Source organism: Monodelphis domestica, chromosome 4, assembly GCF_027887165.1.
Source record: "Monodelphis domestica isolate mMonDom1 chromosome 4, mMonDom1.pri, whole genome shotgun sequence".
NCBI classification, from domain to species: Eukaryota; Metazoa; Chordata; class Mammalia; order Didelphimorphia; family Didelphidae; genus Monodelphis; species Monodelphis domestica.
The window spans coordinates 366,370,322-366,386,089 of record NC_077230.1 but is presented as its reverse complement, the minus strand read 5'-3'; the positions used below and the strand labels follow the sequence as shown (position 1 = coordinate 366,386,089).

The following is a 15,768-nucleotide window of genomic DNA, read 5'->3' as shown; positions in this document are numbered from 1 at the left end:
TCAATTCACTTGTATAAACTACTGCATATCCCTTAATTCCTATAGGCCTCAGTTTCTTCATTTGTAAAATGAAGTGTTTGGAGGGGCACTAAGCAGCTCAATGGATAGAAAGCCAGGCCTGGAGTTGGGAGGTCATGATTCAAATCTGGCCTAAGACTTTTCCTAGCTCTGTGACCTTGAGCAAGTTACTTAACCCTATTTTCCCCTTGCCACTCTCCTGTCTTAACTGATACTAAAACAGAAGGTAAAGGCTTGGGAGGAAAAAAAAAGGTGGAAGTATTTGGATTAAAGGATCTCAAAGGTTCCTTCTTTCAACTCTAAATCTATGATCTAGTATCTATCAAAGGTCTCACAATGGAAAATGGATACTTGAATCAGGACTTGAAAGAGGAAGGAGAGAAGAGAAATTAATAAGGACTTAAGCAAAAGCTTGGCTGATCTCCCATTCCTAACAATGCTATGATGTGTTCCCCTGGTGCCTCTCTTCTACAGACTCCTCTTACAATACCAAAGCTTGGAGCCACCAGGCAGCACCATCTACAGCTGAGCAGCGGTAGACCACAGTATTTAAATTCAACTATAAAAGACTCATAGAGTAATCCTGAAATAAGATAGGATATCTTAAGTTCTCCTAGAAGTCCAAGATAGGCTCGTAAGAGTTCTTAACTGGATGGCTCAGTCAGGATCAAATTCATAACTCTGATGTAAAATTCCTGGTTCTCCAATAGTACATTATATTATCCTAATTACTAGGGTAGTCTACTATAGAAAGAAGCACCAAACCCAGCATGTGAGTCAGAAGGCAGTTCCAGTTCTGGTTTCTGAAGGTTCCAGTTCTACCACTTACTAGTCATGTGATTCCACTTAAATTCACTGAGTCTCAGTTTCTTCATTTGTAAGATAATGAGAATACCCTTCCTTTCTACCTCATAGTAGTATAGTGAGGATCAAAGCAAATAACAGGTATAAGTAACATCATATAATTTATGAAGCACTATACAAAAGTATAGTGTTATCACTGCTATGATTCCTGGAAGAAGACAATAAATAGTGAATTTTCCAAATATTCCATTTGGAACACTCCATTCAGAATAACAGGATTGCAAGGGAATATATAGGGGCTGCTAGATGGCTCCATGGATTGAGAGGCTGGCCTAGAGACAGAAGGTCCTGGGTTCAAATCTGGATTCAGACACTTCCTAGCTATGTGACCCTGGGCAAGTCACTTAACACTCATTGCCTAGCCCTTACCACTCTTCCACCTATCCTAAGATGAAAAGTAAAGGTTTAAAAAAAGGGGGGGGAGGGGAATATATAGCTGCCATAGAAACAATGATCAGAGTAGCAGGTATAAGACTGACCTTCATTAAATGCTTGTTGACCCATTTGGTGAATGTTTTCTTTTGTACACGGTCCCGTTCATCTGTTAAAAAAAAAAACAAAGGTTATTTGGTTAGTACTATCCAGTTAAAAATCTAATCACATCTATACTGGTCCATGCCCCAATTTTCTCAGAAACGTTGATAGGGTTGGATTCTGCCAAGGGCAAGGTAGTCTGAGGAATAATTTGTATACTCAGAAGATAGCAAGAGCTTCAAAAACTATTCAGTGCTCTGGCATCATGGAAATTTTCCTTTCTGGCTCTAAGGAAGTTGTCTCACCCTGTATCTAAGGAATGACTAGCCTAAGATGTACTTTTATCACCATAAAAAAACCCTCTACTTTTGAGATTAGTCAAGATTGGACATATCAAATGACGGTCATCTTGCCAACAGGTACCAGGAAGTCTCATCTAAGGGCCACTCACAATGACAATCAATTCCATTCAACATCTATTTATTAAATTACTTATGTACAAGGCACTGTTGGTTGGTATTGGGGATATACAAAGACAAAAATAAAGCACTCCCTGCCTTCAAGAAACTTACATACAGCTGAGGTTGTTGTTCAGTTGTATATGACTCTAAATGACCTCATAGACTTTCATCCATGGGGTTTTCTTGGCAAAGATTCTGGAGTGGTTTGCCATTTCCTTCTCCAGTGTTTCCTCATTTTATAGATAAGAAACTGTGGCAAATAGGGCTTAAGTGATTTGCCCAGATTCACAAAGCTAATAAGTGTCTGAGGCTAGATTTGAACATAGATCTTCCTGACTCTAGGCTTGGTGTTTTATCCCCTGCACCACCTACCTGTCCCATGCTACTATATATAGATATGTATATATGTGATTTAGAGTATTTTTTCATGATTATAGTTAGCTTTGATTAATTCATCTGACAACTGCCTATTTATATCCTATGACTATTAATTGAGGAATAACTTAAATTTTTATAAATTTGACTCAAGTTCTCTATATAATTGTGAAGTGAGGTCTCAGAGACACTTGCTGTGAAAATTTTTCCCCAGCTTTCTGAATTCCTTGTAATCTTGGTTGCATTGGTTTTGTTTGTGCAAACCTTTTAAATTTTACTCAGAATTGTCCCTTTTACATCATGAAATTGCTCTCTAACTTTGGTCCTAAATTCTTCCCTTATCCATGGATCTGACAGATAAACTATTCTATGCTCCCTTAATTTGCTTCTAAAGCATTAGTAGTGGTTACCTACAACCTCTCAAAACACAAAGATTTCAGGAAAAATCTGGCTCACAACTTGAACATCCATGATATCAACCCTATTTTATTTCATGGTTCCTTCTTTTCTCTCTCTCTCTCTCTCTCTCTCTCTCTCTCTCTCTCTCTCTCTCTCTCTCTCTCTCTCTCTCTCTCTCTCTCTCTCTCTCTCTCTCTCTCTCTCTCTCTCTCTCTCTCTCTCTCTCTCTCTCTCTCTCTCTCTCTCTCTCTCTCTCTCTCTCTCTCTCTCTCTCCTTCAAAGAAATAATCCATAAATTTGTTTCAACAGTATTTCTATGTTAATGACTCTCAAACTCAAATCTCTGTCTCACACCCTAACTTCCAAAAGTCTAGTCCCCTGTATCCACTATCTAATGGACATTTACATTTGGTCATCTTGCTATCATTTCATTCAATATGTTCTTTAAAAAATTTTTAAATAAACCCTTACCTTCCATTTTAGAATCAATATTGTATGTTGGTTCCAAGGCAGAAGAGCCTTGGTAAGGGCTAGGCAATGGGGGTTAAGGGACTTGCCCAGGGTCACACAGCTAGGAAGTGTCTGAGTCCACATTTGAACCCAGGACCTCCTGTCTCTAGGCCTGGCTCTCAATTCACTGAGCCACTCAGCTGCCCCTCAATCTGTTCTAAATAGAACTAATCTCTTGCTTTCCCTCAAACTAGCTCCTCCTTGTGATTTCTATCTTTCTGTTAATTATTCCTGACATTGAATCATTGGAGTCATCTTTGATTCATTCCTTTCCTTAATCTACATTCAATCAACTATCAACTCTTCCTTTTTTCTTTTTCTTATTTCCATTCCCACTAGCACCTTCACCAAGTTCTCAAATATTTCATTACTAGATTATTTTAATAGATTACTCCTAACTGGTTAGCCTGACTCTATTTTCTTATAGATCCAACATACCCTACACAGGATTTTTATTTTCTTTAAATAATTTTAATTGTGTTTTTCAATTGTAAGAAAATTTTCAATCCACCACTCAGAGGATAAAGTTCAAATTTCTTCTATTCAAGAGAAGGCCTATTTAAGACCTTCCAAAATAGCTATAATATGCTTTTTAAAATTACTTCCCCAGTTTGAATCTTGGATGAACAAGAGAGTAAATATGAAACTTAAGAATCATCCATGTTCCATTCATTCATTGTTCCCCAAATATAACTTATTCATTCTTGCCTTTCTGTCTTTGCTCATGTTACTAACCATCCCCCTTGAAAATATCCTCCACATGGATGTGGGAAAACTGGGACAATAAGGTGTTGTTGGTAGAACTGTAAAATGATACAATCTTTCTGGAGAGCAATATGGACCCAAGCCCAAAGGACCACAATACTATGCATACCCTTTGATTCAATAATACTACTACTGGGTTTGTATCCCAAAGAGATCAGAGATAGGGGGAAAGGACCTACTTGTACCAAGATATTTTTAGCAACTCTTTTTGTAGTGGCAAAGAACTGGAAACTGAGGGGATATCCATCAACTGGGGAATGGCTGAGCAAGTTATATAGTATATACTTGTAATGGAATACTATTAAGCCATAAGAAATGATGAATAGGATGAGTGCAGAAAAATCTGGGAAGACTTATATGAACTGAAACAAAGTGAGAAGCAGAACTTTGTATCATCATTGTACAATGATTAACTATAAAAGACTAAACTATTATCAGCAATCCACAATCAAAGAAGGAACTGGAGTCTGGTTGCAGTTCAAATCATGTCATCTTTCACTTTATTTCCTTCAGAAGTTTTTTACTATATGTGTGATATGTGTCTTCTGTCATGGCATGAAGAATACAGAAATATATATTATAAGAAAGCACTGGCATAATCTATAATCAGATTATTTGCCACCTCTAGAAGTAGGGGAGAGAGAGGCAGAAAATCTGAATCACAAAATGTCTGAAAATAATTTTAAAAAATTATTTCTAAATGTAATTGAAAAAAATTTTTTTAATTTTAAAATGAAAGAAAATATCCTCTGTTCTCTTTTCCATCTACCTAAATTTCATCTGAAGCAATACCATATAGGGAAAATGCTGGATTTAGAGTTAGAAGGACTTGGATTTGAATACTGCCTTAAATATTGTTATTCTAGTCAAATTATTTAATCTCTCTTATCATCAGTTTCCCCACCTCCTAACTAATAATAATAGCACCAGTCTCAGGGTTGTTGGGAAGATCAGATTAATAACCTATATAAATCACTTGGTAAAACTTAAAATACTATTGAAATACTAGCCATCATTATCATTCTTCCTTAAGTCTAGTCTCCATGAAGCCATAGTAATTAGCATATAGTGGTATTTTAAAAAATGAAAGGAACCTTAGAAGCTATCAGATTTTATAGATGAGGAAATTAGGGAGCAAAAGCAAACTGATCTAGCCAAAGTTATATAGCAAGGACTAGTTGTAGAGCTAGAACTAGAAATCAGGTCTCCTAATGCCCAGCCTTTACTGATCATTCCACCTCAAAAAAGGTTTTGTTTCCATAGGCTTCTATAGTGTTTACTATGTATATGGATATATTATATATATAGGTTATATGCCAACTCCTTTGGCAATTAAGTAACAATACTAAGTAGTATGTGATTAACTTTTGATGTGTTCTCTTTGTGAGAGAAGATTACTTGAGGAAAGGATCTAATTTTATACTTTTTTGACCCAGACTACATCTAGGACAACATATATATATACATATATATGTGTATATATATATATACATATATATATATATACACACACACATATATATGTATGTATATGTATGTACAGGAACATCCTGCAAATTTGGCACTGACTTGGGTTTAATAATCATTGATCAAATGAAATAATACAAACAAAAAACAATTATTTGTTTAAAAGGAGGGTGGTATTATTGTGCTAGAAACAACTCCTTCAAATTTTTATTTTTATTTTTTAACCCATAGAGTCCAACAATACTCACCTACCAAATTTTCACTAATTAATTCAAGATCTGTCAGTGGCTAAACTAAGACTTTGACTTCTAAATATATAATTCCCCTTAAAAACAAAACTGAACAATCATTATTTTAAATCTTCTTCAACCAACAAACATAAACATTTCAATATACAAAGAAACAACATAAATAGAATAAGACCTTTGTAGTGTTTTTCTCTCCACTACATTTTTTGGTTTTGCTTTGCTTTTTTTTTGGGGGGTGGTGGTATTCTCCAGTTTAATGTGGTAGTAACAGAAGGACAATTTAAAAAGAAAGGTAGAGCTCACTGAGTTTCTCTTAAGTCCTTTGTCTAATTTCCTTTGGGCTAACCATATTACTAGGCATCCTCAAGTCCTCTTTTAATTCCATTATCTGTTAGAACCCCAGTTGTTCTTCAAGGTCCTTCTGTGAAGATAATGTACTAGGGAAGCATGTCCCAACCAGTCATTCTCCAGCACAAAGACCTCCAGTTCAACTTGGGAAGAAATACTAGAGGTCTAGACATGGATATCCTTACTACTGGCAACTATCATAGTACTATTAATTTCACCTTCCTAAAATCAGTCCTTTATCATAAACCCTTAGAAGAGGATTATAAAGAATAGGTAGCTCCTAAACTGGATAATTCTATACTGCAGCCACATAGGTTCCCTCCAGATTTGAATAGCAGTATAAAAAATTATTACAGCTCTCAGGGATAAGATCTCAATAAATCAGCAGAAAAATGGAAATAATCAGTGCATATAGCAACAATGTTTACATGGAGAGAAGCAAAGACTTTTCTAACCAAGAAAGCTGAGGCTTAACATAGGCTTTTATATATAACTCCTAAACTAGGACCAAGAAAAATCCATTATAGAAGTGTTAAATAAATGAGTGAATGAGTGTATGGATGAATGAAAGCACTTGCTCCATGTCAAGCACTATGCTAAGTGCTAGGAAAATAAAGAGGGCACTGGACTTGGAATCAGAGGACCTAGGATTAATCTTGTTTATGTGGATAAGTCATTTCACTCAGAGATTATTTCCAGATTTGTAGAATGGGGATAGTAACACTTCTATAGCACTCTGTGGTTTACAATATCCTTTCTTCATAAAGACAATACAAGTAATGAGGTTTAGTGATATGGTCCAAGGTGACCAAGCTAGTGTCAAAGTTTGGATTCAAACCCAAATCTCTAAGGACAGTGCTCTTATCGCTTATTATTGCCACTGTACTATTATAACTATGTATCATAGTAATACACTTGTCATCTCTACTTCCAGGAGGGCTAAGGTTGGCAGATATCTTGAGTTTGGGGAGTTCTGAGCTACAGTGGACCAAGCACTAAGTTCAGCCTCAATAACAACACTGCCCCCTGCTGAAAGCTAAGGGCTGGGGGGAGGGGGGGGGGACTTGAACACAGGTCCCCTTAAGGAGAGGAGAACCAGTAACCAGGCTGAAGAAGTTCAAAGTTCCTATAATAATCAGTAGTAGAACCAAGCTGCTAAGTAGCCATTGCACTTCCAACCTGGACAAGATAGAGACACTCAAGTCTTTTAAAAAATAGCATTGTTACACAAATACCATCAGGAGAGGTAGGGAGGATTCAAAGAAGTGGCATTTGAGTTGACCTTTGAAGACAGCTAAGGATTCTGAGGGCAAATGAAAAGGACCTTTATTTTAAGCATAGTGAAAGTCTCTGTGAATGAATGGAGATAGAGTGTCCTGTGTGGCTGGAAGCAGTATGAAATAAATCTGAAAAAGGAGGTAGAAACCAGATTGTGGTGTACCTTAAATGTTAGACCTTTGTATTTTAGCCTACTAAAAATGAGGAGTCATTGAAGGTGTTTGAGCCTTTGATCAGTCTGATACCTTAAGATGTTTATTTTGGCAGCATTGGAGAAGAATGGTTTGGAGAGGGGAAAGATTAAAGAAAGACCTTCATTTGGTAGGTCTTGGAAACAATATAGAAGGGTTTTGAAATCCTGAATGGCACCTGTGAGAATGGAATGAAGAAAAAAAAACAATAAGTATATTCTATATTAGAGTACAGGGAGTTAGAGGAAGTCTAGAACTTCTTGTTTTTAGGATTTTGTCAGTAAATTAATCAGTCAATAGCATTTAAGGGCCTAAAATACGCCAGGCACTGCACTAAGTGCAGCAGATACAAAGAAAAACAAAAAACAGTTCATGCCCTTAAGGAGCTCAGAATCTAATAGAAGCTAGAATAAGAAAACAAATATTTACAAACTATACAGAGGATAAATAAGAAATAATTAAGTAAGGGAAAACACTAGAACTAAGAGCTGGGGAAAGCTCCCTGTAGAAGATGGGATATTAGTTAGGACCTGAAAACCCATAGAAGAAATGAAATAAAATTATTTTGTAACTATATTTCAGGATAAGTGGTTTTCTTTGTAATTCTATATATTTTAATTCATGATTTAAAACCTTATTATTAACCTTCACCAAACTGCCAAAGAGGATCCATGATATAAAAAAGAGTTAAGAATATCGGTATAGAGGAAGAATTGTCAAGATAAGGTTAGCTAATCAAGTTATTCCCTCGGTGCCCTTAGCCTTCTCACCCTGAACATCCCTCCATCCTTAGTGATAAACTCATCCTTGAACTCAATTGATGAGTTCCTCTCAGAACTCCCTTAAAGAAACTTAGACCACCAATCTTTAATTCCTCTCTTCACTTTGCTTTTTGACTTTTCTAATTTTACCACCATATCCCTTTCTGAATATCTCCCTCCAACTGCTACTTTGCAGTTCCTTCTGATGAGTGATCTTCCACTTTTGGAAAGGAGACTCCCTAAAAGAAAGAATAAAAAATGCCTATTGACCAAGAACATGTAGTTAGCTGATGATGCAGAACTTCAATTCAAGAGAGAAATTCAGGTTGGATATGTAAGTTTGGGAGTCAATCTGCTTAGAGAAGCTACTTGAACCCATGGGAGCAGATGAAATAAAAGAGGACCAGGCAGAATGTCCATGGGACATCTGTGTAAGGAATGCAGAAGATAATTAATCACAGGAGATTAAAAAGGAATGTGAATAATGTTGAAGTCAAGAAAAGAGACAAAGTGCTCAAGAAAAAGAGGTACTTAACAGTATATTAAAAGCTGTAGCAAAATTGAGAAGGAAAGGACTAAGAAAAAGCCAACTGGACTTAATACTTAAGTGTTTTTTACTACAATCACCCTGGAAAGTAATTTATATTTATGCTTTTGGAAAAGTTACTAGAATGTACATAGTCTTTAACCTAAGGAGGTCAAAAAGATACTTATCACATACGCCAAAATATTTAAAAGCAGCAATTCTTGTGGTAGCAAATATTTAGAAACAAAGTAGATGCCCATCAAAGAGGAATGTCGAAACAAATTATGGTACATGAGTATGATAAAATATTGCTGCACCATAAGTGGGAAGAGAGGAAAGAGAAGGGGAAAAAATTGTGCTAAGCACTTTATAAATATCATCTCATTTTCTACTCACAACAATTCTTGTGAGGAAACTGAGTCAAATAGGTTAACTGACTTGCCCAGGATCAAACACCTAGTAAGGTTCTAAAGCTGAATTTGAACTCAGGTCTTCTTGACTTTTGTCTCAGCATTCCATCCAATATCCCACCCAGGGCCCCATAATTAATTATGAATATGAAAAATTAAGAAGCATAAGATTTATATGGACTTATACATAGTGAAGAAGAGCTAGGAAAACAATACATGTAATGACCACAACAATGTAAATGAAAATAATAACAAAAAAAGGAAGTGAGTCCTGTATAATTCATTATAATGTCTGAGAAGCTTGACCCTGAAGAAGTTAAAAAGAATGTATTTTACTGCCTTTTTTGCAAAGACAGGATACTACGGGAGTGAAATATTGTGTATATTCTCATATAACTACCATGTTATAATATTGCTTGTAACTATGATTAATTAATATAGTGATAGGTTTAAGCGAATTTTCCCCTTTTTTAAATTCTTTGCTTCAATGACTTGTTTAATAGGTAGAAATAAATTTGAAAATATATTTTAAAATGTTAATTTTTAATAGGCCATATTTATGACTAATATAATTTGATTGTCATATAGAACTACATAGAGTCTATAAAAACAACATAAACATTAAAAACCTTTTTTTTAAAGATCATTAGCAAAAAGAAAATAGATTGAGTGGTAGGGTCAGAGGACAAATTACTAGGGACTGAGAAATGAGTAAGTGGTGAGGAAGTGAAAGAGTAAACAGGATTCTAGAAGCCAGGCAAAGAGAGGGAAGGTAAATATAAAACAATAGCTTGAGACACCTGGGGGTGTGGGGGGGAATCAAGTAAAGGTTTGGAAATAAAACTGAGTATATGAGGGGAACGTAAAAATGAGAAAGAGGGACGATATGAAAATGAGGTAATCTCCTAAAGGAGAACAGAGAGGGGATGGGATGCTATTGAGTTCAGGAAGAGCTGCTGAAAGTAAAAAATAATGGATGAAGATGTAGGAGAGCTCTGAGCTATAAACTGTAGGAGATAAGATAGCACCAACTAGACATCCTAATTTTCTCAGTAAGGTGGGAGCCAAGGATAGCTGCTAAGAGAAGAGGATAAGGTTCTTGAGGAGAAAAGAATAGGTTTGGCATAACCACTAAAGGAAGTAAAAAGATCAGTCAATCAAGAAATGATACAAATTAAAGATCCTCAGATTAGATAACATGAATGAGAGGTACCTCAATGGGGGTGGGGGTGGGAGAGGATCACATGACATCTTTTAGCAATCTATGCCCTTTGAAAAGTTAGTTAGCTATTCAGAGATCTTCCAGGATTCCCAGAGATTACAGAAAGTGTTCTAGAATGTACGTGGGGGAGGGGAAGAAGGAGATGTTCTTCCATAGGGTAGTGAGGTTCCTGAAGTGAGATCCAAAGATAACAGGGATTCAATTGTTACAACTGAAAATTGAATCACCAGGTAACCCCAGTATGGACTGAGTCTAGGCTCAGAAGATTGATTTAGAGCAAATTTACCCATAAACTGCGTGGTCACAGAGAAAATCTCTTTTCTACATTTAGGATGATGTCCATGGAAATCTCCTTTCACGTAAGGCAACAGGCTTTCTGCTACCAGCCCAATCCCAGATGAAGCTTAGGCTGTCGCAGGGAAAGGTGCTGAAACTCATTCTAACAATGCAGATACCTCAAAGGTGGAAGAAGGGCAATTTGTTACTAGGCTCCAGGGAATGGGTTTGAACAAAATTTTGGACTGAAACTGCAGAGAGAAAAGGAAGATGCTAACTGGGCCAGGCTGCCCAAAGAATACATAAAAGTTCTTCATGAATAAACTTTCAGAGGAGGGAGGCAAGCACCAGACCCTTGCTTGTCCTTAAGAGCTCAATAACTACTTCACTTTCCATGCCCCTACATGTTGAATGAGGGAATGGAGGGAAGAGTATTTAAATTGATTTTCAACCTTTTAAAGCTACAAAGGATTCCTTCCAGCAGGTCTCAAAAAGGAAACTACAATGATTCACAAGATAAAGAAATGAACAAGACACTACAAAGCCAAGGTATTAATCAATCACCATCTCTGCTTTTCAAAAGTCCAGGAAGATCTAATTTACAGTAACAATTTACCTATTTGGACTACATTCTTGTTCAGATTTAGAGACAGAATATATAAGTTCACATAAACTTTTGTGCCTCAAAGAGGCAACGTTTAGGGAAAAAGAACATTGTTCTGGAATTCTAGTTCTGGTTCTACAACTAATACACTACAATCTACTACAATACAGTACAACTAATACACTAGTGGGGAAATAGGCCTTCTGGGCCTATTTCCCCACTAGTAAAAATGAAGAGGCTGAACAAGGAAGAGTCTCTGTCAGTTCTAACATTAAATGGTTCTTTATTATCTAAGTTATAGTGTTTACTTCTTCCCCTAAACTTAAATCTTCAGATCCTTGCTTCCAAAACAACTTTCCAACTTTTCCCTTTTCCAGACACAGCCATTAGAAAACTGAAGGGCAATAGGATTAGAAATGATCCCCCCAAAAAACCTGAGTGGTTCATCCAAAGTATATTAGGCCAGAACTCCTCCCTTCTGCCCGCCCAAAAGTGAATTCATAAACTATAAGGAACCTACTTCTGCTAAAAATATACCACAGAGCTTCAGAACCATGTAACTTACAGTTACAGTGGTTTCCTGGTACAGACAGAAAAATACAAAAAACTAGAGACAGACAGACAGACAGACAGACAGACAGACAGACAGACAGACACACACACACACACACACACACACACACACACACACACAGAGTCCATCTTCTCCAAGCGCCTAGTCCAGTCACCATGCTACTCTCATCTCCTCCCATAAGAAGTTCCCCAGGAACTCCAAACTACTGCAATATTTTAATGAGCCCAAAGACTGTAAAGTCTTGAAGATTTCAAAGATCATAGGATTCAATGAGTCAAAGGAAAGCCATGGTCATGCCTGACCTTCAGGCCCACAGGAAGGGAAGGCTTGAGATACTAACCCATGCAGCACATTCGGCATACCAGGTGGGCGTTGAACTCTTTCTCCTCTTGATAATTGGGCCACATGATTCCCTGGTTGCTTCCTACCAGCACAGCTATGAAGAATAGGGGATCCACAAAGTACCTCTAGCTCTTGGCTTTGGGCCCCTCAGCAGCTAACACAGAAAAGGGCTGGAACCCTAGGTTGAGCTGAAAGACACACAGTTCAGAGAAGCAGCTCCACCCACCACTTCCTAAGGGCCTCCTCCCCTAGAGATCAGAGAGGGGAAGTGCTACCCTGGGTCAGAGCTCCAAAAAAAAGGGTACAGTTCTCCTTGGCAATTGACTTATATTCAAAAATGGCAGCAACTCAGTGAAAAGTGTCCCATACAGGCTAACGATATAATGAGGGTACAGAAAAAACAACAAAAGGCAGGTTCCTAAGAAGTGATTAATTCAATTCAAGAAGGCCCAAACAGGCCCTCTCTTTTGTGATCCCTGGCTTGCAAGGCAGAGCCTATAGCCAGGTAAATATCAGATTAGATAGATGCTTCTCTCAGACACTTTTCTAAAAGTTTTCATTTAAATGTCCCATTGGTCAATTTAAATATCCCACTACAAAGTCAGGGACAGGCTACACATTACTCAAAATCCTGTTCCATCAGTAGTTTCTTCTCAAGTAGAGTCCAGTATAAGGCAACCAGTTGAAAGGCCTCTCAACCAAGAAATTAGTAACTGGATGACACTCTGAAGAAGAATGAATTGGCCCCAACTTCACACACTGCCTTTTTCTTGCTGTACCCAGCACTCAAGAAAGCTTGAGTCCTAAATGCACAGTAATGCACGAGGTGAAATATTCCCCCTGCCACCCTTATTCATTCCAAAGTAGCACAACCCCAGTCAGGGAGGAATAGTATCAACAGCAAAAGAGAGCTCAGTTCATCAACTCCAAACATATCTCTCCTAAAACTCAGTAGAATTGGCTTCTCTGAGTCCCCTTTCCACTCCCAGACCCTCCCCTTTTGTCCCTGAAGCCACTGCACTTATCTTTGCCTGTGCCAAAAATCCCTTCAGCCTGGACCAGCATAGGGGCTGTTTGTTTCTCCAGTTTGTTTTCCAATTCTCGGCTAATTGTACCAGACACTGGAATTTTGAAGAGACACAATGAAGGGCCTTTTCATATGGGTACCCCAGCCTGCCTGTAGCTTCTTCCAAGCTCTGGATTCAACTTGGGAAGTGGAAAAGCTGAGTTTCTGGAACCTAACCCTCAGGCTTCTATTTTGCCCCAGCTAAAAGCTCCAATCCAGCTCTTGCACTGATAAGAGCAGGCGTAATCACTAGCCCTCTGCTCCAACTCCCTAAATAGAAAGACTTCTGGCTAATGCTGTTTTAAAATCCGGAGACAGTAAAGGAGGGGTAGGAGAGTGGGGAAGAAATAAAACAAAGTTTCCAAACAAATCAGCCCCAATTGTTATAAGTGGGCAAGTGAATGAAACTCCAACCTTGGAGTCTGACTTGAAAAATTTTATTAATTTACATGACCTGGGTCCAGTCTCAACCATCTCTGGCTCCTTCCTTCATATAACCTAAGACTTCCCACCAATAAATAATCTCCCTCTTGCTTACTAACAACAGTAAGGAATCATGATCAGCCTATTTCATAACTAATCTCTCAGGCACTCTAATACCCTGCAGCTAGTCTCTCTGTTTGTTCTTCATTTTCCACAACTAGACAGGAAAGTTCAGTGGACAGTATGCCAGATTTGAAGTCAGAGGACTGGGGTTCAAATCCCTGCCTTGTGGCCTTCGACAAAGTAACTGCTATCAGTCTCAGTTTCTTCATCTGTTTTAGCACCAAATCTATAATCCAATGATACTTATTTAAGGTGAAATAAAAAGAGAACCCATCAAGGATTCACCTAAGAGAAAGAAAAGGAAGAGGAAGAGAGGTTGCAAAGATGAAGTTAGAACAGGGGACAAGACAGTTGAGCCCTGAGGATCCCTCTTTCACAAAAGCTAAGGAAAAAATACTTGTAGGATGCAAATAGCAGTTGGAATCCCCTCATTCTAAAGGTAAGAAAATTGAGAACCAGAGATATTAACTGACTTTCCCAGCGTCATATAAAGAACCAGGATTCAAGACCAGGTCCTCAGACTTCAAATCAAATACCTGGAAATTGTCACATAAAAGGAAGATTTTTCCCCCCCACATTAGTGACCAGGGCTTTCTTTTCTTTTCTTTCTTTTTTTTAAATTTTATTTAGTCAATTTAGAACATTATTCCTTGGTTACAAGAATCATATTCTTTCCCTCCCTGCCCTCCTCCACCCCTTCCCATAACCAACATGCAATTCCACTGGGTACTACATGTGTCCTTGAATAGAACCTATTTCCATGTTGTTGATATTTGCACTAGGGTGATCATTTAGAGTCTACATCCCCAACCCTCAACCTATGTAATCAGGCAGCTGTTTTTCTTCTTCTTCAGTGTTTCTGCTCCCACAGTTTTTCCTCTGGATGTGGATAGTGTTCTTCCTCATAGATCCCTCTGAGTTGTTTAGGATCACTGCATTGCCACTAATGGTGAAGTCCATTACATTCAATTGTACCACAGTGTACACATTGTACACAGTCTCTGGGTACAATGTTCTCCTGGTTCTGCTCCTCTCACTCTACATCACTTCCTGCAGGTCATTCCAGTTCACATGGAATTCCTCCAGTTCATTGTTCCTTTGAGCACAATAGTATTCCATCACCAACATATACCACAATTTGTTCAGCCATTCCCCAATTGAGGGACACCCCCTCATTTTCCAATTTTTTGCCACCACAAAGAGTGCAGCTATGAATATTCTTGTACATGTATTTTTACTTATCTCTTTGGGGTACAAACCCAGCAGTGCTATGGCTAGATCAAAGGGCAGATAGTCTTTTAGTGCCCTTTGGGCATAGTTCCAAATTGCCTTCCAGAATGGTTGGATGAATTCACAACTCCAATAGCAGTGCATTAATGTCCCAACTTTGCAGGGCTTTATTTTCTTATGAAGGAAACAGAATCTGCCTGCTAAAAGACTTCACCACCTTTAAAACATGAGAGCTCAAAGTAGGACATGAGACCATTCTGAATCAGGTGGGGGAGGTGGGGGCAGGGGGAGAAGGAATAAGTATTTATATAGCACCTACTAGTCCCTTCAGCTGGATGTTCCAGAAAGAAGAAATCCCTTCAGAGGCACTGCTGGATGATTAGAGAGACAAGCATGAAGGAAAAGTTACCTTGTAGATAAATCTTTTTTTTTTTTAAACCCTTACCTTCCGTCTTGGAGTCAATACTGTGTATTGGCTCCAAGGCAGAAGAGTGGTAAGGGCTAGGCAATGGAGGTCAAGTGACTTGCCCAGGGTCACACAGCTAGGAAGTGGCTGAGGCCAGATTTGAACCTAGGACCTCCCGTCTCTAGGACTGGCTCTTAATCCACTGAGCTACCCAGCTGCCCCTTGGAGATAAATCTTAAGGATTCTTGACATTGGTCCTTTGTCTTCCAGGTCCCAACAAACTACAAAGCTCCTTTTCTGAAGACAAATTGATTGAGATAACCAGCTCTTGATTCACCAGAAGGCAGATGACCTCGTTTGTTATTAACACTGCCTTCTACTACTTTGTTCTGCTCCAACTTCTGGTC

The 15,768-nt window shown here is 38.1% G+C and overlaps 1 protein-coding gene across 12 annotated transcripts in view; it reads right to left on the bottom strand.

The window, feature by feature from the left end:
* The window catches only part of MACF1 (microtubule actin crosslinking factor 1), a 404,892-nt gene that overhangs the window by 256,025 nt on the left and 133,099 nt on the right, over window positions 1–15,768 (bottom strand). For 11 of the 12 annotated variants that reach the window (XM_056795193.1, XM_056795199.1, XM_056795200.1 and 8 more), the window contains one exon: window positions 1,362–1,423. In XM_056795193.1, coding sequence (XP_056651171.1) covers window positions 1,362–1,423 — 62 coding nt within the window. Of the gene's footprint in view, window positions 1–1,361; window positions 1,424–12,111; window positions 13,084–15,768 lie in introns of those variants that run through there. The other variant, XM_056795195.1, reaches the window with a different exon arrangement.